Below are 19,227 nucleotides of genomic sequence, written 5' to 3' on the forward strand. Positions count from 1 at the left end.
AATAGCTGTGCTGTGAAACATTGCTTTATAGCACACCCTCAGAAGTAGCAGCAGCATGGAGGACATTATAGAGCATGCTGGGAGTTGTAGTTTTGCAATAGCTGTGTTGTGAAACATTGCTTTATAGCACACCCTCAGAAGTAGCAGCAGCATGGAGGACATTATAGAGCATGCTGGGAGTTGAAGTTTTGCAATAGCTGTGCTGTGAAACATTGCTTTATAGCACACCCTCAGAAGAAGCAGCAGCATGGAGGACATTATAGAGCATGCTGGGAGTTGTAGTTTTGCAATAGATGTGTTGTAAAACATTGCTTTATAGCACACTCAGAAGTAGCAGCAGTATGGAGGGCATTATAGAGCATGCTGGGAGTTGTAGTTTTGCAATAGATGTGTTGTAAAACATTGCTTTATAGCACTCCCTCAGAAGTAGCAGCAGCATGGAGGACATTATAGAGCATGCTGGGAGTTGTAGTTTAGCAACAGCTGGAGGCACCCTGGTTGGGAAACACTGCCCTAAAAGAGGCAATCAGTCAACGAGCTAGCTAATGCTGACTGCGGGGACTATAACACAGGGAAACATAATGGCCCCGTATACTAGGGCCCTTAGTTGTAATAGGTCTGTACAGGTTTTCAGCCTGTGTGCTTAGATGATTATGTTCCAATTCATTGACTGCAAGCAGAGATCTTTGGGGGGGGGGGGGAAGGAAGAATTGAAACAACAAGAAATTTGTAGGGCCTTTATACACAAGATTAGGGTAATTTACATAAGACTGGACAATCCCTTAAAGAGAGATGTGGGTTAGATGTCACTAGTCCTCTCCTTCACCCCCATAGTCCTCAGTGCGGCTCACTACCTGCTCCTGTATAAACTGTTCTGACCACTGCTCTGCCTGCGAGACCGTCTGGGAGGGAGCGCTCGGGGTCTGCGACAGAGATACCTCCCCGTCTCCTATCTTCCTCACAAATTGTAAGAACTGATAGAAAAAGAAAGATGGAGACATTGACACATGCAGATAAGAGGTAGGGGGCACATTTTATGTCATATGGGCTTCAATGGGAACAGTAACGGTAACAAATACATATTTTGGACACAGCTATTGGGAAGCACCAGGCCCCTCTACCACTTAAAGGGGCTCCCTGCTAAGGATGATCTCTACTTATTAGAAGCAGGGGTGCGTCTAGCCTCTCTGCGAGTGTACAGCCTGTATAAGTGTTTAACCCCTTAAGGGCCAAGCCCATTTTAAACCTTAAAGGGGTACTCCGCCCCTAGATATCTTATCCCCTATCCAAAAGGGGACGGAGCGGCGTGACTTCATGGCTCCGCCCCTCGTGACATCAAGGTCCGCCCCCTCAATACAAGTCTATGGGAGGGGGCATGGCTGTCGCCACGCCCCCTGCCATGGATTTGCATTAAGGGGGTTGGCCGTGATGTCACGAGGGGCGGAGCCATTATGTCACGCTGCTCCGTCCCCTGTATCGCCCGTCATTACGCACAGAGCGAACTCGCTTTGTGCAGTAATGACAGCAGGTTGCCGCAGCGGCGATCCAGGGGGTCCCCAGCCGCGGGACCCCAGCGATCTGACATCTTATCCCCTATCCTTTGGATAGGGGATAAGATGTCTAGAATGTCTAAGGACCAGGCCAATTTTATTTTAGCATTTTTGTTTTTTCCTCCTCGCCTTCTAAAATCCATAACTCTTTTATATTTCCATCTACAGACCCATATAAGGGCTTGTTTTTGCAAGACCAATTGTACTTTGTAATGAAACCTCTCATTTTACTATAAAATGTACGGCGAACCCATAAAATTATTTTTTTAGGGTGGAAATTTAAAATGAAAACCACAATTTTGCACATTTTGGAGGGTTTTGTTTTCACACTGTACAATTTACGGTAAAAATGACGTGTTTTTTTATTCTGTGGGTCAATATGATTAAAATGATACCCATGGCTAGATACTTTTATATTTTTGTACCGCTTAAAAAAATCTAAAAACTTTTTGTACAAAATCAGTAATCTAAAATCGCCCTATTTTGACCACCTATAACTTTTTCATTCTTCCATATATAGGGCGGTATGAGGGCTCATTTTTTGTGCCGTCATCTGTACTTTTAGATCATTTTTTATAAATTTTTTTGGAATAAAATGTGACAAAAAGGCAGCATTTTTGGACAATTTTAAAAAATTTTTACATTTACGCCGTTCACCATTCGGGATCATTAACATTATATTTTGATAGTTCGGACATTTACGCACGTGGCGATACCAAATATGTTTATTAAAAAAAAAAATACGCTTTTTGAGGGTAAAATGGGAAAAACTGACAATTTTCATTTTTATTGGGGGAGGGGATTTTTCACTTATTTTTACATTTTTCAACTTTTTTTTTATTTATTTATTTATTTATTTATTTATTTTTACACTTTTTCTGTCCCCATAGGGGACTATCTATAGCAATCATTCGATTGCTAATACTGTTCAGTGCTATGCATAGGACACAGCACTGATCAGTATTATCGGTCATCTTCTGCTCTGGTCTGCTCGATCGCAGACCAGTGCAGGAGATGCTGGAGACGGACGGAGGCAGGGGAGGGGACCTCCGGCTGTCATTACAGATGATCGGATACGTGGCAACGCTGTGGGTGATTTGATCATCTATTTTAGCATGGGCGCAGATGCCGTGATCTGTACTGATCATGGCATCTGAGGGGTTAATGGCGGACATCCGCGCAGTCGCGGATGTCAGCCTTTACCGGCGGGTCCCCGGCTGCTGCTAGGAGCCAGAACCTGCCGTGTATGACGCGAGCACCGCTCCGATGCTCGCAGTCATACACAGGACGTAAATGTACGTCATGGTGCGCTAAGTACTGCCACACCAGGACGCACATTTATAACCGTGGTCGTTAAGGGGTTAAAGGGATACTCCGCCCCTAGACATCTTATCCAAAGGATCGGGGATAAGATGTCTGATCGCGGGGGTGACGTCACGGCTCCGCCCCCCCTCGTGATATCATGCCCCACCCCCTGAATGCAAGTCTATGGGAGGGGGCGTGAAAGCTGGGGTTAATATCTATCTGGGTGCCTGTACACCTATTGGGGACCCCTACCTGATCATCAGATAGGGCTCCCCAGTAGGTAGACAGGCCCCAGATAGATATTACCCCCATCAGTGATTGGGGTCATATCTATCTGGGGGCCTCTATACCAACTGGGGAGCCCTACCAGATGGGGACATATCTATCTGGGGGCCTGTCTGGGACCATTATATGTGAGGGGTGCCTGATGGGGGCCATTATATGTGAGGGGTGCCTGATGGGGGCCATTATATGTGAGGGGCGCATGATGGGGGCCATTATATGTGAGGGGCGCATGATGGGGGCCATTATATGTGAGGGGCGCATGATGGGGGCCATTATATGTGAGGGGCGCATGATGGGGGCCATTATATGTGAGGGGCGCATGATGGGGGCCATTATATGTGAGGGGCGCATGATGGGGGCCATTATATGTGAGGGGCGCATGATGGGGGCCATTATATGTGAGGGGCGCATGATGGGGGCCATTATATGTGAGGGGCGCATGATGGGGGCATTATATGTGAGGGGCGCATGATGGGGGCCATTATATGTGAGGGGCGCATGATGGGGGCCATTATATGTGAGGGGCGCATGATGGGGGCCATTATATGTGAGGGGCACATGATGGGGGCATTATATGTGAGGGGCACATGATGGGGGCATTATATGTGAGGGGCGCATGATGGGGGCATTATATGTGAGGGGCACATGATGGGGGCATTATATGTGAGGGGCGCATGATGGGGGCATTATATGTGAGGGGCGCATGATGGGGGCATTATATGTGAGGGGCACATGATGGGGGCATTATATGTGAGGGGCACATGATGGGGGCATTATATGTGAGGGGCACATGATGGGGGCATTATATGTGAGGGGCACATGATGGGGGCATTATATGTGAGGGGCACATGATGGGGGCATTATATGTGAGGGGCGCATGATGGGGGCATTATATGTGAGGGGCACATGATGGGGGCATTATATGTGAGGGGCGCTTAATGGGGGCCTTATATGTGAGGGGCACATGATGGGGGCATTATATGTGAGGGGCACATGATGGGGGCCATTATATGTGAGGGGTGCATGATGGGGGCCATTACATGTGAGGGGCGAATGATGATAGCATTATACGTGAGGGGCGCATGCGGCCCAGCCTCACCCAGCCTCTACCTCCAGTGGCCCCCAGATAATTTGAGTTTGAGACCCCTGCTTTAAGCCTTGTCTACATTTATACTGCTTTACAGATAATAAAATCATGAGAAAAATTAAAGCTAAAATCAGGTAAATTATCAAAATATATATATATACAGCCCCCTACAACCCGCCCTGAACCCCTCCCTGTACCTGGCTGCTGGTAAGTTTGGGGTCAGTGACTTGGGAAAGTAGAGACTTTGCTTCTCTCTGTAAGTCGTCTTCAGGTTGGTACTCTTCACTCCTACACAGGGAGGAGAATGGGTTAAAGGGAACCCGTTATCTGGTATAGACCATCCTATAGGGGAGAGGTGAACCCCCAAATCCTGCAGCAAATGCAAATGATCCCACAGGAGTAAAGAGCAATTCTACTCCAGAGGTCATGTGATGCTGTCCAGCCAATCATGTGGGTAGGATACTGAGACTCCTGCAAGAAATTTTGCATTGGTAGCAAGAACATTTTAGGGCCCCCATCTCCCCTATACTGAGACGGCCCCCAAATTGTCTAGAAAAGTACAGGAAGCGGCGTTGACATATGTGTGTGTGTGTGTGTGTGTGTGTGTGTGTGTGTGTGTGTGTGTGTGTGGGGGGGGGGGGGGGGGGGGGGGGGTCTCTTACCATTTTTCCGCCATCGCTCCCTCACTTTCTCCCAACCAGAGTTTTTCCTCCGACTGCTGGAGATATTCCTCTGCCCAGCGAGATGGGGATGAGTGGGGGTCTTGGAAGAGAGAAGAAGAGAATCAATAAACTCTACGACCATTGTCCTCACTTCTTCATGCTGTGGGGTCACATCGGAGGGTTTCATGGAACAGTGGCGGTCTACCGGGAAGGGGGAATGAAGGCAACATCTGCAGGCTGGCTCTATTATTGGGGCACTGTAAGGCTAGGTTCACACTGCCGAATCTCCGGGCAAATAAATTCCGCCCAGAGATTCCGAGTGCGGCCAGTGCTGACTGAATCAGTCGGTGTTAGGACCGTGCGGACACTGTAGTCTCCAATAGACTGCAATGTGTTCCGCGAGTATTTCTGTCTATGGACTTTAAATTAAGGCGGAAATTCTGCCGTGTGAATAGACCCTTACTGGCTGGCTCTATTATGGGGACACTGTATCATGATGACTCTTGATAGGGTTCTGTCGCAGGCTGGATCTATTATAGGGTTCTGTCACAGACTGGATCTATTATAGGGTTCTGTCGCAGACTGGATCTATTATAGGGTTCTGTCACAGACTGGATCTATTATAGGGTTCTGTCACAGACTGGATCTATTATAGGGTTCTGTCACAGACTGGATCTATTATAGGGTTCTGTCACAGACTGGATCTATTATAGGGCTCTGTCACAGACTGGATCTATTATAGGGTTGGGTTCTGTCGCAGGCTGGATCTATTATAGGGTTCTGTCGCAGGCTGGATCTATTATAGGGTTCTGTCGCAGGCTGGATCTATTATAGGGTTCTGTCGCAGGCTGGATCTATTACAGGGTTCTGTCGCAGGCTGGATCTATTACAGGGTTCTGTCGCAGGTTGGATCTATTATAGGGTTCTGTCGCAGGCTGGATCTATTATAGGGTTCTGTCGCAGGCTGGATCTATTACAGGGTTCTGTCGCAGGCTGGATCTATTACAGGGTTCTGTCGCAGGCTGGATCTATTACAGGGTTCTGTCGCAGGCTGGATCTATTACAGGGTTCTGTCGCAGGCTGGATCTATTATAGGGTTCTGTCGCAGGCTGGATCTATTATAGGGTTCTGTCGCAGACTGGATCTATTATAGGGTTCTGTCGCAGACTGGATCTATTATAGGGTTCTGTCGCAGACTGGATCTATTATAGGGTTCTGTCACAGACTGGATCTATTATAGGGTTCTGTCGCAGACTGGATCTATTATAGGGTTCTGTCACAGACTGGATCTATTATAGGGTTCTGTCGCAGGCTGGATCCATTATAGGATTCTGTCACAGACTGGATCTATTATAGGGTTCTATTAAGAGGGTCATTTGTTGAGTCTTCCCTTCCCATACACACTCATCCTCTACACTTCTTAACGTTGCAGCTTATAAATACTGATCACACGTGATTCCAGGGTTAGACGATGCCGTACCGGCCTGGTCAATGAACTCCCGGCTCCAGTCCTCTTCCTCCACTGCTGGTTCTTGCTCAAGAAACTCATCAGTCCAGTGTTCAGAGAGGGCGAGATCCGCAACACCAGGAGCTGCAGGACAGAGGGTGAGTGTTATAGTTACCTGACCTCATAGAGAGGGCGAGATCCGCAACACCAGGATCTGCCGGCGGGCATAGAGGGTGAGTGTATATAGTCACCTGACCTCATACAGCCCCTGGCAAATATTATGGAAGCCCCATACACAGAGGACGGCCTCCTAGTGTTCCATACACAAAGCACAACTACCACAAAGAAGTGTAATAGCTGAACATTCATGGAGGGTCCCTCACAAACACGGAAGGAAATTGTTTCATAGTTTTTTCCAGATTATCACCAAACGTATTTTGTGTCAACGGAAGAAGAAGAAAGTGTCCACAATCTTTATGTCCCCAAATTATAAAGGATGGGAAATGTAATGGTTTCCTTTAGGCACCATTTTTATATGTTTCATCAGAAAGGCCGGGGACAGAAACTCCAGCATCATCTCCTCGGACATTGCAGATTTGGTGACTGATCAGTGATATCACCTTCATCCAATTCCACACTCCATGATTCTCTTTGTCCCCATATATAGTTATAGGTCCTTATACTGCCCAGATATTTAGTTGTAGACCCCTATACTGCCCCCATATATAGTTGTAGGTCTGTAGAGACAAGTAGTCCGGCACTACAAGACTAAGGCTTCAATTTAGACAGGTGACTTGATGTGGATGGCGTACGGATTTTACGGAGTATGATGTCGGATAGGGTGGTGCACAAATCCAGTAAAATGCACGAACAATGTAGACAAGAAAAACAGGGATTGCACTCACCATCCATACAACAATTAATTGATAGTTGTCAGGCATTACAAGCTGGTGTAAGAGCGGAGGCGGGGAACGTAACCGGGACAGACTGTTTCACGTTTAGTAACGCTTCTTCCAGGTATACCGGCTGGAAGAAGCGTTACTAAACGTGAAACAGTCTGTCTCGGTTACGTGGGGTCTCCTGCTCCACTCCTCAGGATGCAATGTCAGGAACATGACTCCCACAAGTACCAGCAGACACTGCTCACTGACTTAAAGTGGCCAATTGCACCAATTTAAAGGGTACCTTTCATCAAAAAAACATTTGATATATTATAGATTAATGTATGCAGAATAACTTTGCAATTGCATGTTATTAAAAAATATATATACACTTCTTTCTATTTAATTTTCCACTTTGAAAAAATGACCACTAGAGGTCTCCCTACCAGTCCTGGCCGCAAGCCCTTTTTTATAGATTCCCGACACATGCTGGAGTCCTAAATCTCAGACTGCAGCCGGGACACAGACAAGCTCAGCCGGCAGCTCTGAGTCTTCTATCTGTTTACAACTGCATGTGCAGAGAGAAGAAAGATCGGAGCTCAGAAAGTATAATGAATGAGGGCATGCAGTAAGGCAGAGTCAGGAGTATGCCCTGCTGTGCTAGGAAAACAGTGCTGGCTTCTGATTGACAGGAAGGGAGCAGTGCTGAGCTTGTCTGTGTCCCGGCTGTAGCATGAGTCTGCGGCCAGGACTGGTAGGGAGACCTCTAGTGGTCATTTTTTTAAAGTGGAAAATTAAATAGAAAGAAGCATATTTTTTAATAACATGCAATTGAAAAGTTATTCTGCATACATTAAACTAATTAATTAATATATCAAAAGTTTTTTTTTGATGAAAGGTACCCTTTAAGATCATAGACCAGCAGCTACTGTGGCACACACATGACAGAAATGTCAATTTGTTATTTATTTATTTTTAATCGTCATAAATTTTTTTTATTTATAATTCCTTCAGGTTATACACACAGCCCAGCGGGAACAACCAACATCTTCTACCGCACTTTCATTGATGCGACCGAGAGCTGTCTTGTTGGGCTGGCACTAGTATGGTCACCCACTTTGAAGCAACTCAGATATCAACAAACCAAAAGACGTGTGTGTGTGTGTGTGTGTGTGTGTGTGTGTGTGTGTGTGTGTGTGTATGTGTATGTGTATGTGTGTGTGTGTGTGTGTGTGTGTGTGTGTGTGTGTGTGTGTGTATAGGCTTAAAGGGATATAACGATAAAGAAAAACATGGCTGCTTCCTTTGAGAAAAAAAAAAAAAGCAACACACTTGTATGTTGTTGTGGGTAATATCTAAGACAGTGTTTCCCAACCAGAGTGCCTCCAGCTGTTACAAAACTACAATTCCCAGCATGCCCGGACAGCCTTTGGCTGTCCAGGCATGCTGGGAATTGTAGTTTTGCAACAGCTGGAGGCACCCTGGTTGGGAAAAACTGATCTAAGGCTTAGTCCCAATAATTCCTATAGAGCTGAGCTGTAATACCAGACAGAGGCCATGGACAGCTGCAGCATCGTTTTTGGAAGAAAGCAGACATGTTTTTCTAACCTTAAAAGGGGTACTCCAGTGGAAAACTTTTTTTTCTTTTTTTTTTAAATCAACTGGTGACAGAAAGTTAAACTGATTTGTAAATCACTTCTATTAAAAAATCTTAATCCTTCCAGTACTTTTTAGGGGCTTTATACTATAGAGAAATTCAAAAAAGAAATGCATTTCCTCTGATGTCATGAGCACAGTGCTCTCTGCTGACCTCTGCTGTCCATTTTAGGAACTGTCCAGAACAGGAGAAAATCCCCATAGCAAACATATGCTGCTCTGGACAGTTCCTAAAATGGACAGCAGAGGTCAGCAGAGAGCATTGTGGTCATGACATCAGAGGAAATGCATTTCTTTTTTGGATTTCTCTGTAGTATATAGCCCCTAAAAAGTACTGGAAGGATTAAGATTTTTTAATAGAAGTGATATACAAATCTGTTTAACTTCCTGGCACCAGTTGATTTAAAAAAAATAAAAAAACGTTTTCCACAGGAGTACCCCTTTAACCCCTTAAGGACTCAGCCCATTTTGGCCTTAAAGACTCAGACAATTTAATTTTTACGTTTTCATTTTTTCCTCCTCGCCTTCTAAAAATCATAACTCTTTTATATTTTCATCTACAGACTAGTATGAGGGCTTGTTTTTTGCGCGACCAGTTGTCCTTTGTAATGACATCACTCATTATATCATAAAATGTATGGCGCAACCAAAAAACACTATTTTTGTGGGGAAATTAAAACGAAAAACGCAATTTTGCTAATTTTGGAAGGTTTTGTTTTCACGCCGTACAATTTATGGTAAAAATGACGCGTGTTCTTTATTCTGAGGGTCAATACGATTAAAATGATACCCATTATTACATACTTTTATATTATTGTTGTGCTTAAAAAAAAATCACAAACTTTTTAACCAAATTAGTACGTTTATAATCCCTTTATTTTGATGACCTCTAACTTTTTTATTTTTCCGTATAAGTGGCGGTATGGGGGCTCATTTTTTGCGCCATGATCTGTACTTTTTTTTGATACCACATTTGCATGTAAAAAACTTAATACATTTTTTATAATTTTTTTTTTTTATAAAATGTATTAAAAAAGTAGGAATTTTGGACTTTTTTTTCGTTCACGCCGTTCACCGTACGGGATCATTAACATTTTATTTTAATAGTTCGGACATTTACGCACGCGGCGATACCAAATATGTCTATAAAAAATGTTTTTTACGCTTTTTGGGGGTAAAATAGGAAAAAACTGACGTTTTACTTTTTTATTGGGGGAGGGGATTTTTCACTTTTTTTTTACTTTTACTTTTACATTTTTTAACATTTTTTTTTACACTTGAATAGTCCCCATAGGGGACTATTCATAGCAATACCATGATTGCTAATACTGATCTGTTCTATGTATAGGACATAGAACAGATCAGTGTTATCGGCGATCTTCTGCTCTGGTCTGCTCGATCACAGACCAGAGCAGGAGATGCCGGGAGCCGGACGGAGGAAGGAGAGGGGACCTCCGTGCGGCGTTATGAATGATCGGATCCCCGCAGCAGCACTGCGGGCGATCCGATCGTTCATTTAAATGGCGAACTGCCGCAGATGCCGGGATCTGTATTGAGTATGCGATCAGCAGCCGGGATCAGCCGCGCATGACACGGGCATCGCTCCGATGCCCGCGGTTATGCATAGGACGTAAATGTACGTCCTGGTGCGTTAAGTACCACCTCACCAGGAGGTACATTTACGTCCTGCGTCCTTAAGGGGTTAAGGTAATGTAACCACTATAATCCAATGGTCAAAATTGGTGTTTGCAAAAATATTCTAAAACTACAACTCTCAGCATGGTTGCAAAGCTGCAGTTTGCAGAGCACTGACTTAAAGGGTACTCCGGTGGAAAACATCACGTAAATCATCTGGTGCCAGAAAGTTAAAAACAGAGGAAGGGGTATTACTAATCTGATTTGAACCCCGAAACGCGTTTGGTAACTGAGATTGAGCCTCTTTTATTGGTCTAGTTCACACTACAGCTGCGGTTATACAAGCACTTATCGGATAGTTCCTCTCTGGAGAGATTTCATCCACTATTCATTTATTACATGGTCCGGTATTCAAATTAATCTGCTGAACCGGTGCAGAGCCCTCCATCATTGGATTAATATCTCTATCTGCATGCAGTATTATCATAAAACATCATCTAATGCCAACTAACCTCCCGCACAAGGTCAGCTGACCTGCCATCAGCTGACCTGCTACGTCAGACGCCAAGAGTTAACTCGCCGGTGAGAGCAGCTGGATATTCTGCGACCAACACTCCGCCCCGGCTAGAGTACACCTGACGCCAAGGGACAGCTCGCCGGTGAGAACGGCTGTATATCCTGCGACCATCACGCCGCCCCGGCTAGAGCTTATTCGTCTATCATCCATCTGTCCACCAGCGGTGCGGTGAGTGGCACAATCGTGCCAGTGACTTTATTTCTATTTGTAGGCCATTTGGCTGTGGAGTGGAGAAACCGGCAACAGCGATTCAATTGCAATACCCACTATTCAAACAATTCATATGGTATCATCATATATAGTATACGATTTTTTGCAGGACATTGCTTTAGGCCAATTATAGGATCCATCCTACAGGCCATAATTCCATCATTTACAGGACTTATTTTTCTTGCATTATCCATTTTTTTCTATCAAACCATTTTCTTTCCAGGAGGAACGTTTTATTTTTATTTTTGTGCACACTGAATTTACTAGCATTCTGATCAGAGTAACACTGTATAACACATCATCACCCAGTGTATCATTATACGGCTGTCAGCCATAATAGATACACTCGCTCTGTAGTATAACAACTTGTTGTATTTTATAATTATTACTTTTTAACTAATTGTGCGCCACCGTAGGGCCCTGCGGGAACGCATTATTTAATATTTATTAAATACCATTTATACAGAGGGGGCGTGGCTTGGCGGTTGAGATGAGCGGTCGCACGCTGTGAGTGCTCCCGCTTAGAACCTGCATTTAACTTATCCTGAGGTGAATCCTGGAGTCCCTGACCCCACAGACTTGGCTGAGGACCCGCATTATGGCCTCTAAACAAGACCCGACGAGAAACAAGGATCGACCGGCCGTGGAAAAGCTCCAGGACTATGCCCGCGCAGACAGGCAATATGGCGCCGCTCAGGCCGGGGCGCGTGTTCCACCAGCGGCTGCGGAGGGAGGAGAGGCTTCACATCGTGAAGAGGGCGCTGATTCTACTGACCTTACCCTTCGGGAGGTGAGCGATACCCTCCTGATGGCGATCCAGACATGCCGCACTTCTCTCACCGGCAAGCTTGAAGAGGTCAGGGTGGACGTGGGCCTCCTACGGCAGGACTTTCAGACCTTGAGGGAGCGGGTGACTGAGACACGCATCTCCACCCTGGAAGACACGGTACAGCCTCTACCCTCTTCACTCCGCGAGGTCCGGGAGCAACTGGATTTGGCCCGTCAGAAGAATGACGACCTCGAGAACCGGCTGCGCCGGAATAACATTAGAGTGATCGGTCTCCCTGAGCGGGCGGAGGGTCAGAACCCGGGGGCCTATGTGGAGTCCTGGATCAAAGAGCTCTTTCCGGATGCCCCCTTCTCAGCTGCTTACGCCGTGGAGAGAGCACACCGAGTACCATCTAAGCCACCGATCCCTGGTGTGCCTCCTCGTCCTCTATTGGCGAGGTTTCTCAACTGCAATGATCGGGACTTGATCCTCCGCTCTGCCCGGCGGCTGCCGTAGATCATAGTGCAGAACGCAAAGGTATCCATTTTCCCGGACTTCTCCTCTGATCTTCAACGCAAGAGGGCCTCGTTTACTTCTATCAAGGCGCGGCTGAGAGAGAGAGGGGTACCATACTCCATGGCATACCCTGCCCGGTTGAGGATCGTGGATGGCGACCGGGCGGTTTTCTTTACTTCCCCGCAGGATGCGGATGACTGGCTACGGCGCCAACATTGATCCGGATCCTGTAGGTGACCCAGGATTACGTGGTGAGATGGAGATGCTGGTACAGGACCTCCTGCCATGACCTTTACCCTCCCTCCCCTTGCCTCTATCCCCCTGTATGGCCCCGGTCTCCTGGACCCCTTTGCGGAGCTCAAGGTACTGTGATTCCCCGGGAGGGTTTTTTTTCCCCGTTTCTCCCCCCCCCCCTTCCCATCTCCTCCCCCCTCCCCGGGAGCCTGGTCTCCCCAGGCCCTCCATTCTCCCCATGCACCTGATGTCTCCCTGATGCTCCCAGGCCGTACCTCTCCCTTCCCTTGCCCCCATCCTGTTGCTTACTTTGGACTGCTGTGTGCCCTGATTCAGGACTGTTCCTCCGGGACTGCATGAGGGCCCTACCCTGACCCTCTGAAGGGATTTATTCTGTCCCTCTCCAGTCTACCTGCCACGTCACCCTGTCCCTTTTCCCTGGGTCGGTTCATTTTTTTATTTTTTATGTTGGAGTCTCAGACTTGGAGGACATCGGCCGCTGGATTACTATTACACGATCTCTATCTGGTCTCCTTCCCCCCTCTCTGATGTGCCAGTTTCCCCCCCCCCCTTCCCCCTTCCTAACCGAACCCCCCCCCCCATAGTGCCTGTGACCTTTTGTTCCTCGATTACCTGGACTGTCCCTTGCTGTGTGACTCCTGTTTGCTGGGATTATTATTATTTATTTATTTTATTTTTTTTTTTTTTAAATTTATTTTATTTATTTATTCTCTTTTTTTTATTTTTTTCCATTTGTGGGGGGGTCGGGGTGACGGGTGGACAATCTCCTGAGTCGGGGATGGGATTTACTGTTGATCATATATGTTTTATCATTTTCTATTTCCTCTCTCTTTCTCCTGCTTCCCCTATCCTTCTCTCCTTCGCAAGACCCTCCCTCCACCCCCTGTTTTCCCCCTCCCATCCCCCCTCTCTCTCTTTTTTTTTTTTTTTTTTTTTTCCTTCTTCTTTTCTTCCCTGTACTTCCTTCCTCTCTCTCCCTGCTTTCTCCTTTTTTCCCTTTTTTCTCTTCCTCTTTCTCCCTCCCCCCCCCCCCCCCCCCGTTTTTATTTTCCTGTATTTTCCTCCACTTCTTCTCTCGGGTCCCAGTCCCATATTCTCCTAATGATTGATGAACATACTCAGGGTTCTCCACTGTTAGCATGTATGAGCAGGTTCTCCCCACTAGATGGAGCTGTTGCTCCACTGATGCTTATGCAACACTGGTATAGATATGTTTACTGTTTGATTTATTTACTGGTCCCCTACTTAGTTTGGGGTTTCATTTTGCCTCCAAGATACCTACCCGCGAGGTCGCCTATTAGTAGGGTTTTTTGTCTTACCACTTCAGTACTATGGCCTATTTATGGTCCCGCGCATCCCTGTCAGTGTTTCTCACCCCGGCTGGGGCATGTATGTCTTCTCTGTCTTTACCTCTCCCCCTGCTGTTTTACGTGTTGTCTCTTCTTATGGCTGATATTAAGATAATGTCATGGAATGTTAGAGGAGCACGCACCCCGCGCAAGCGCACTATGATATTCTCCCATATTAGAAAGTATCAGCCTCATATTGTGGCACTGCAGGAGACACATCTTACTCCAGATAAAGCTGGACAGTTGTCTAAACCCTGGGTCCAATGGTCCTTGCACTCCTATCACACGTCCTTCTCAAGGGGGGTTTCCCTACTGGTTAGTCGGAGAGTAAGGTGGGACCCAGTTACAGTACGTAAGGATTCACAGGGTCGTTTTATCTTTGTATACGCATTTTTAAATAATGTGCCTTTTGTCTTCTTATTCATATACAACCCTCCCCCTGCCTCTATGGATATACTCCATAGGGCGGTTACCTTCGCAGCTAGTTATCCCTCTGCCCGTGTCCTCTGTATGGGGGACTTCAACATGGTACCGAATCCGTCCCTAGATCGCCATAGCCCCAGGGGGGTCCCGGTGGGAGTTGGGGGTGGCCCTTTATCGCTGTTTTTGGAGGAGGTTGGATGGGTAGACATTTTTAGGGCCAGGTACCCTCAGGCTAGGCAATACTCTTGTCACACTCTGGGCAGAAATGCGCTGTCCAGGATCGACCTTGCATGTGGCAACTCGCTCCTTCTTCCCCAGGTTTCAGCGGTTTCCTATGAACCGCGGGCTATATCAGACCATTCCCCCCTAATGCTTGATGTCTCCATGGTAGATCCTGGTTCACCGAGGAGGTGGAAAATCCACCCTTTCTGGCTGGAACAGATAGGCTCCTGCGACCGTATTCCGGACCAGCTTCGAGTCTTTCTTGAGGCCAATTCCCCTGGGAGTTCCCCCATCCTGGTGTGGGAGACATTGAAGGCGTATTTGAGGGGGTGCTTGCGCTCCACTATCTCCTTTCTCAAAAAGTCAGCGTCTAGGCGGGAGGAGGAGCTGGCTGGACGATGTGCGGAGCTGGAGGCCCGATACGTTGCGGACTCATCCGAGGCTAATAAGGTTGAATGGCTGAGTGCGGGGCGGCAATATATGCTGCACCTCTCAGAGAAGGCCAATAGAAAGCTGTTTTTCACAAAACAATTCTACTTTGAACATGGCAATCAATCTAGTAAGCTGTTAGCACATATAGTCAGGCAGAACTCTTCTGCCCCTGCGATTCTTAAGATAGTGGCCTCGGATGGGTCCGAGCTGTTGGGGGTTGCGGACATTGCGCGTTGCTTTGCCACATACTACTCTAATCTTTATTCTTCACAGGTGCAGTATGGTGCTGAGGAGCTGGACACCTACCTGGACGGTATTGACTTTCCGGTACTATCGGATAGTGATCGGATGATGTTGGAGGCCCCCCTCTCCTTACTGGAGATTCAGGATGCCATGGGGGACATGACTAAGGGTAAATCTCCGGGCCCTGATGGCCTTCCACTGGAGGTTTACTTGCGGTATTCCGACATGCTCCTTCCATCCCTGCTTGCAATGTTTGAACGGGCATTTGAGGATGGTATTCTACCTGCCTCTATGTATGAGGCAACCATAGTTGTCCTCCTAAAACCTGATAAAAATCCTGTGGAGTGCGGTTCTTACAGACCCATTTCGCTGCTGAATCTGGATTATAAGGTGCTTACGAAAGTTTTAGCTAACCGATTGAACAAGGTAATCCTATCCATAATTCACCCAGATCAATCCGGCTTCATACCTGGCAAATCCACATCCGATAACATCCGTAGGGTACAGGCGGCTGTCCAGGTGGAGAACGCTCTGGGGGGAGATTGGGCTTTGGCGTCGCTGGACGCCGCCAAGGCCTTTGATTCCGTGGAATGGGGTTATTTGCAGGCTACCCTTGTTAAATTTGGTTTTGGTCCTAACTTTAGAAAATGGGTGTCCCTCCTGTACAGATGCCCGCAGGCCCAGATCCTGGTGAATGGTGTGTGTTCTTCCCCATTTGCTCTCGGCCGGGGACGCGTCAGGGGTGTCCCTTGTCCCCGCTTCTGTTTGCGGTGGCAGTGGAGCCCCTCGCCCTCCGCATTCGGCAGGATCCTGGCTTCCGAGGTATGTCTACGGGGGGCCGGGAGGAGCGCATAGGCCTCTATGCCGATGATATGGTGTTATTCCTCTCTGACCCTACATTGATGCTTCCTTACGTCATGGCACTCATGGACCGTTTTGGGTATTTCTCTGGTCTACTCATCAACTGGACTAAGTCTGCAGTGATGCCGCTTCTGTCTAGGGATTGGCCCCCGGTAATGAATGGCCTCCCGGTGGTTTCCTCATTTAAGTATTTGGGGGTTCACATTCACAGAGATCCTTTGCTTGACCTGTCCGCCAACATACTCACTCTACTTCCTTATGTTAAAGCGAAGTTCCGAGTGTGGGCCACGCTCCCATTATCGGTCGCTGGTCGTATCAATCTTATTAAACTCATTGTCTTACCTAAGTGCCTTTATGCGCTGGAGCATGCCTCAGTGCCTGTACCTAGACACTTCTTTGATTCTCTTCACTCCCTTCTTTCACCATTTATTTGGGGCCCCAATAGACCTAAAATTCGGCTAACCACGTTACAACGCCCCAAGTTGGCGGCGGGAATGTCACTCCCTGATTTTTATTTATATTATTTGGCCGGTCAACTTCGGTATATCAGGCACTGGATCTCTGGGGATGTGATGCCGGATTCCGAACAGTCCTTAGCTAGGTCTGTCCCGATAATGACCCTTAGGATGCTGCTAGATAGCCCTGTCCTTGGTGGTGGAGCTTACCTCCAACTTCATAAGCTGGCCATAAAGGTATGGCGGGCTGTTAAGGGGATATATGGATATACTGACATCGCTGAGGATACCCCTCTATGGCATAATCCTCAACTTCCTCAAGTGAGCGATGCTCTGGACCCAGTCTTCTGGCAGAACGTGGGGGTGCTTACTTTGGGGCATGTTTATCGTGACAATGTGCTCTGTTCATTTGATCAGTTGCAATCCAGTCATGCTCTTCCCAGAAACAGTTTTTTTAAATACCTCCAGCTCCGACACGCCCTGAATGCCCAGTTCCCAATGGGGAGCCCATTGATATCAGCGTTTCCCCTCATTGGGGTTCTGAAGTCACAGGGTCCCAGGGGGCTGGTGTCCATCCTGTACACGCATCTTATTCAGGCCAAGAACTCCCGCATTCCAGTACCGGCGGTCCGGCATTGGGAATCCCATATCCCTAATTTGACTAAGGATGAATGGGAGGACATTTTTTCCTCCCACATGTTAGTGTCCCCGGCAGCGAATAATAAATTGATCCAATTGAACATTATACACTATAGTTATATCACTCCTTTAAGGCTCCATAGAATGGGTCGTTCAGACTCCGATGCTTGTCATCGCTGTAGCGCTGCCAGGGCAGACTTTTGGCATTTGATATGGGCCTGCCCCTATATCGCAGCTTTCTGGCATGCAGTGCTCACTTTTTTAGCTACTCTGGCTCAACCTTCCCTATCTCTTGATCCTTTGATCTGCCTTTTTGGTATCTTAGATGAAGAGATATGGACACATCACGTACGTACGTTTTTGCGGGAAACTTTGTTCTTGGCCAGGAAGGCTATTGCTCTTAAATGGATGGACCCCGGCTCTCCTACCCTGACTCAATGGAAGGCTATGGTAAATGCTACATTGCCTTTCTCACACATAGTGTACAAAAATAGGAAGTGCCCGGGTAAATTTTATTCTGTGTGGGGTGGTTGGTGTTCCTCTCCCTTGACTCAATGCTCGTACTCTGTGACCTCCTCTGGGACAATGTAAGATACATTGATGCTATGCTTGCTGTCTGTTGTCTCTACTAACCTTTGTTTCTCTTTCTGTGTACGTTTGTCGATTCTTTTTCTCCCTCCTTGGATGCGTGGGTTGCCTTTCGGGGTTATTTATCATGGGTTATTTGATGGTACCACTAACTAGTGATAGTATTGGTGCTCCTCGCGGGATGGTATACGATTGCTAATTTTGGCAAATGTTCGCCTTCTTGTTCTATTTTGTTTTCAGTTTACCTACCTCAGTTGGGTAGTGTTTTATGACTTCGATGTATACCATGTGATGTAACCTGGAGTATCCTGTCGCTTGCATTCTGTATTTTGATGTATGGTCTCATGACCCTTTTCTATGTACTGTAGATATGCTTCGTGTTCACTTTAATGGGCCTGTGGTCTAAAGTTATTTACTTTTCAATAAAACGAATTAAAAAAAAAAAAAAAAATACCATTTATACATTAATTGTGTTTTTTCTCTATTATTGATACCAGGCATCCTCCATCAATCATTTTTCTGATATTGAGCTGAGGATTAATATTCTATTTTTATCAGATTTGTAAATTACTTCTATTTAAAAATCTTAATCCTTCCAGTACTTTTTAGCAGCTGTATGCTACAGAGGAAATTCTTTTCTCTTTGAATTTCTTTTTTGTCTTGTCCACAGTGCTCTCTGTTGACACCTGATGCCCGTATCAGGAACTGTGCAGAGCAGGAGAAAATCCCCATAGCAAACCTATGCTGCTCTGGACAGTTCCTGATATGGACAGAGGTGTCAGCAGAGAGCACTGTGGACAAGACAAAAAAGAAATTCAAAGAGAATAGAATTTCCTCTGTAGCATACAGCTGTTAATAAGTACTGAAAGGATTAAGATTTTTTTAATAGTAGTAATTTACAAATCTGTTTAACTTTCTGGCACCAGTTAATTTAAAAAAAAAAAAAAGTTTTCCAACTTAGTACCCCTTTAAGGAGACACGTCACAAGTTTAGAAAGGTTTTGGAACTTTCTGAGCATTTTTAAGATCACCGCTTGCTGATAGTGAATGGAAATAGTCTGGTGCTTTGAAAGTTGTCCTGCTCTTGTGCTGCTCACACAAGGTCAGCTGGACAGGTTTTCAGTCCTTATACTAGTGTTTCCCAACTAGGGTGCCTCCAGCTGTTCTAAACCTACAAGTCC

The 19,227-nt window shown here is 46.4% G+C and overlaps 1 protein-coding gene across 3 annotated transcripts in view; it reads right to left on the minus strand.

The window, feature by feature from the left end:
• The window catches only part of PEX5 (peroxisomal biogenesis factor 5), a 46,874-nt gene that overhangs the window by 23,649 nt on the left and 3,998 nt on the right, over nt 1–19,227 (minus strand). For 2 of the 3 annotated variants that reach the window (XM_056532863.1, XM_056532862.1), the window contains exons 5-8: nt 6,370–6,480; nt 4,890–4,989; nt 4,425–4,515; nt 855–974 (exon numbers count right to left, since the gene is read on the minus strand). In XM_056532863.1, the coding sequence (XP_056388838.1) occupies nt 855–974; nt 4,425–4,515; nt 4,890–4,989; nt 6,370–6,480 (422 nt within the window). The remainder of the gene's footprint in view (nt 1–854; nt 975–4,424; nt 4,516–4,889; nt 4,990–6,369; nt 6,481–19,227) is intronic. The other variant, XM_056532864.1, reaches the window with a different exon arrangement.

This window comes from Hyla sarda, chromosome 7 (assembly GCF_029499605.1).
Source record: "Hyla sarda isolate aHylSar1 chromosome 7, aHylSar1.hap1, whole genome shotgun sequence".
NCBI classification, from domain to species: Eukaryota; Metazoa; Chordata; class Amphibia; order Anura; family Hylidae; genus Hyla; species Hyla sarda.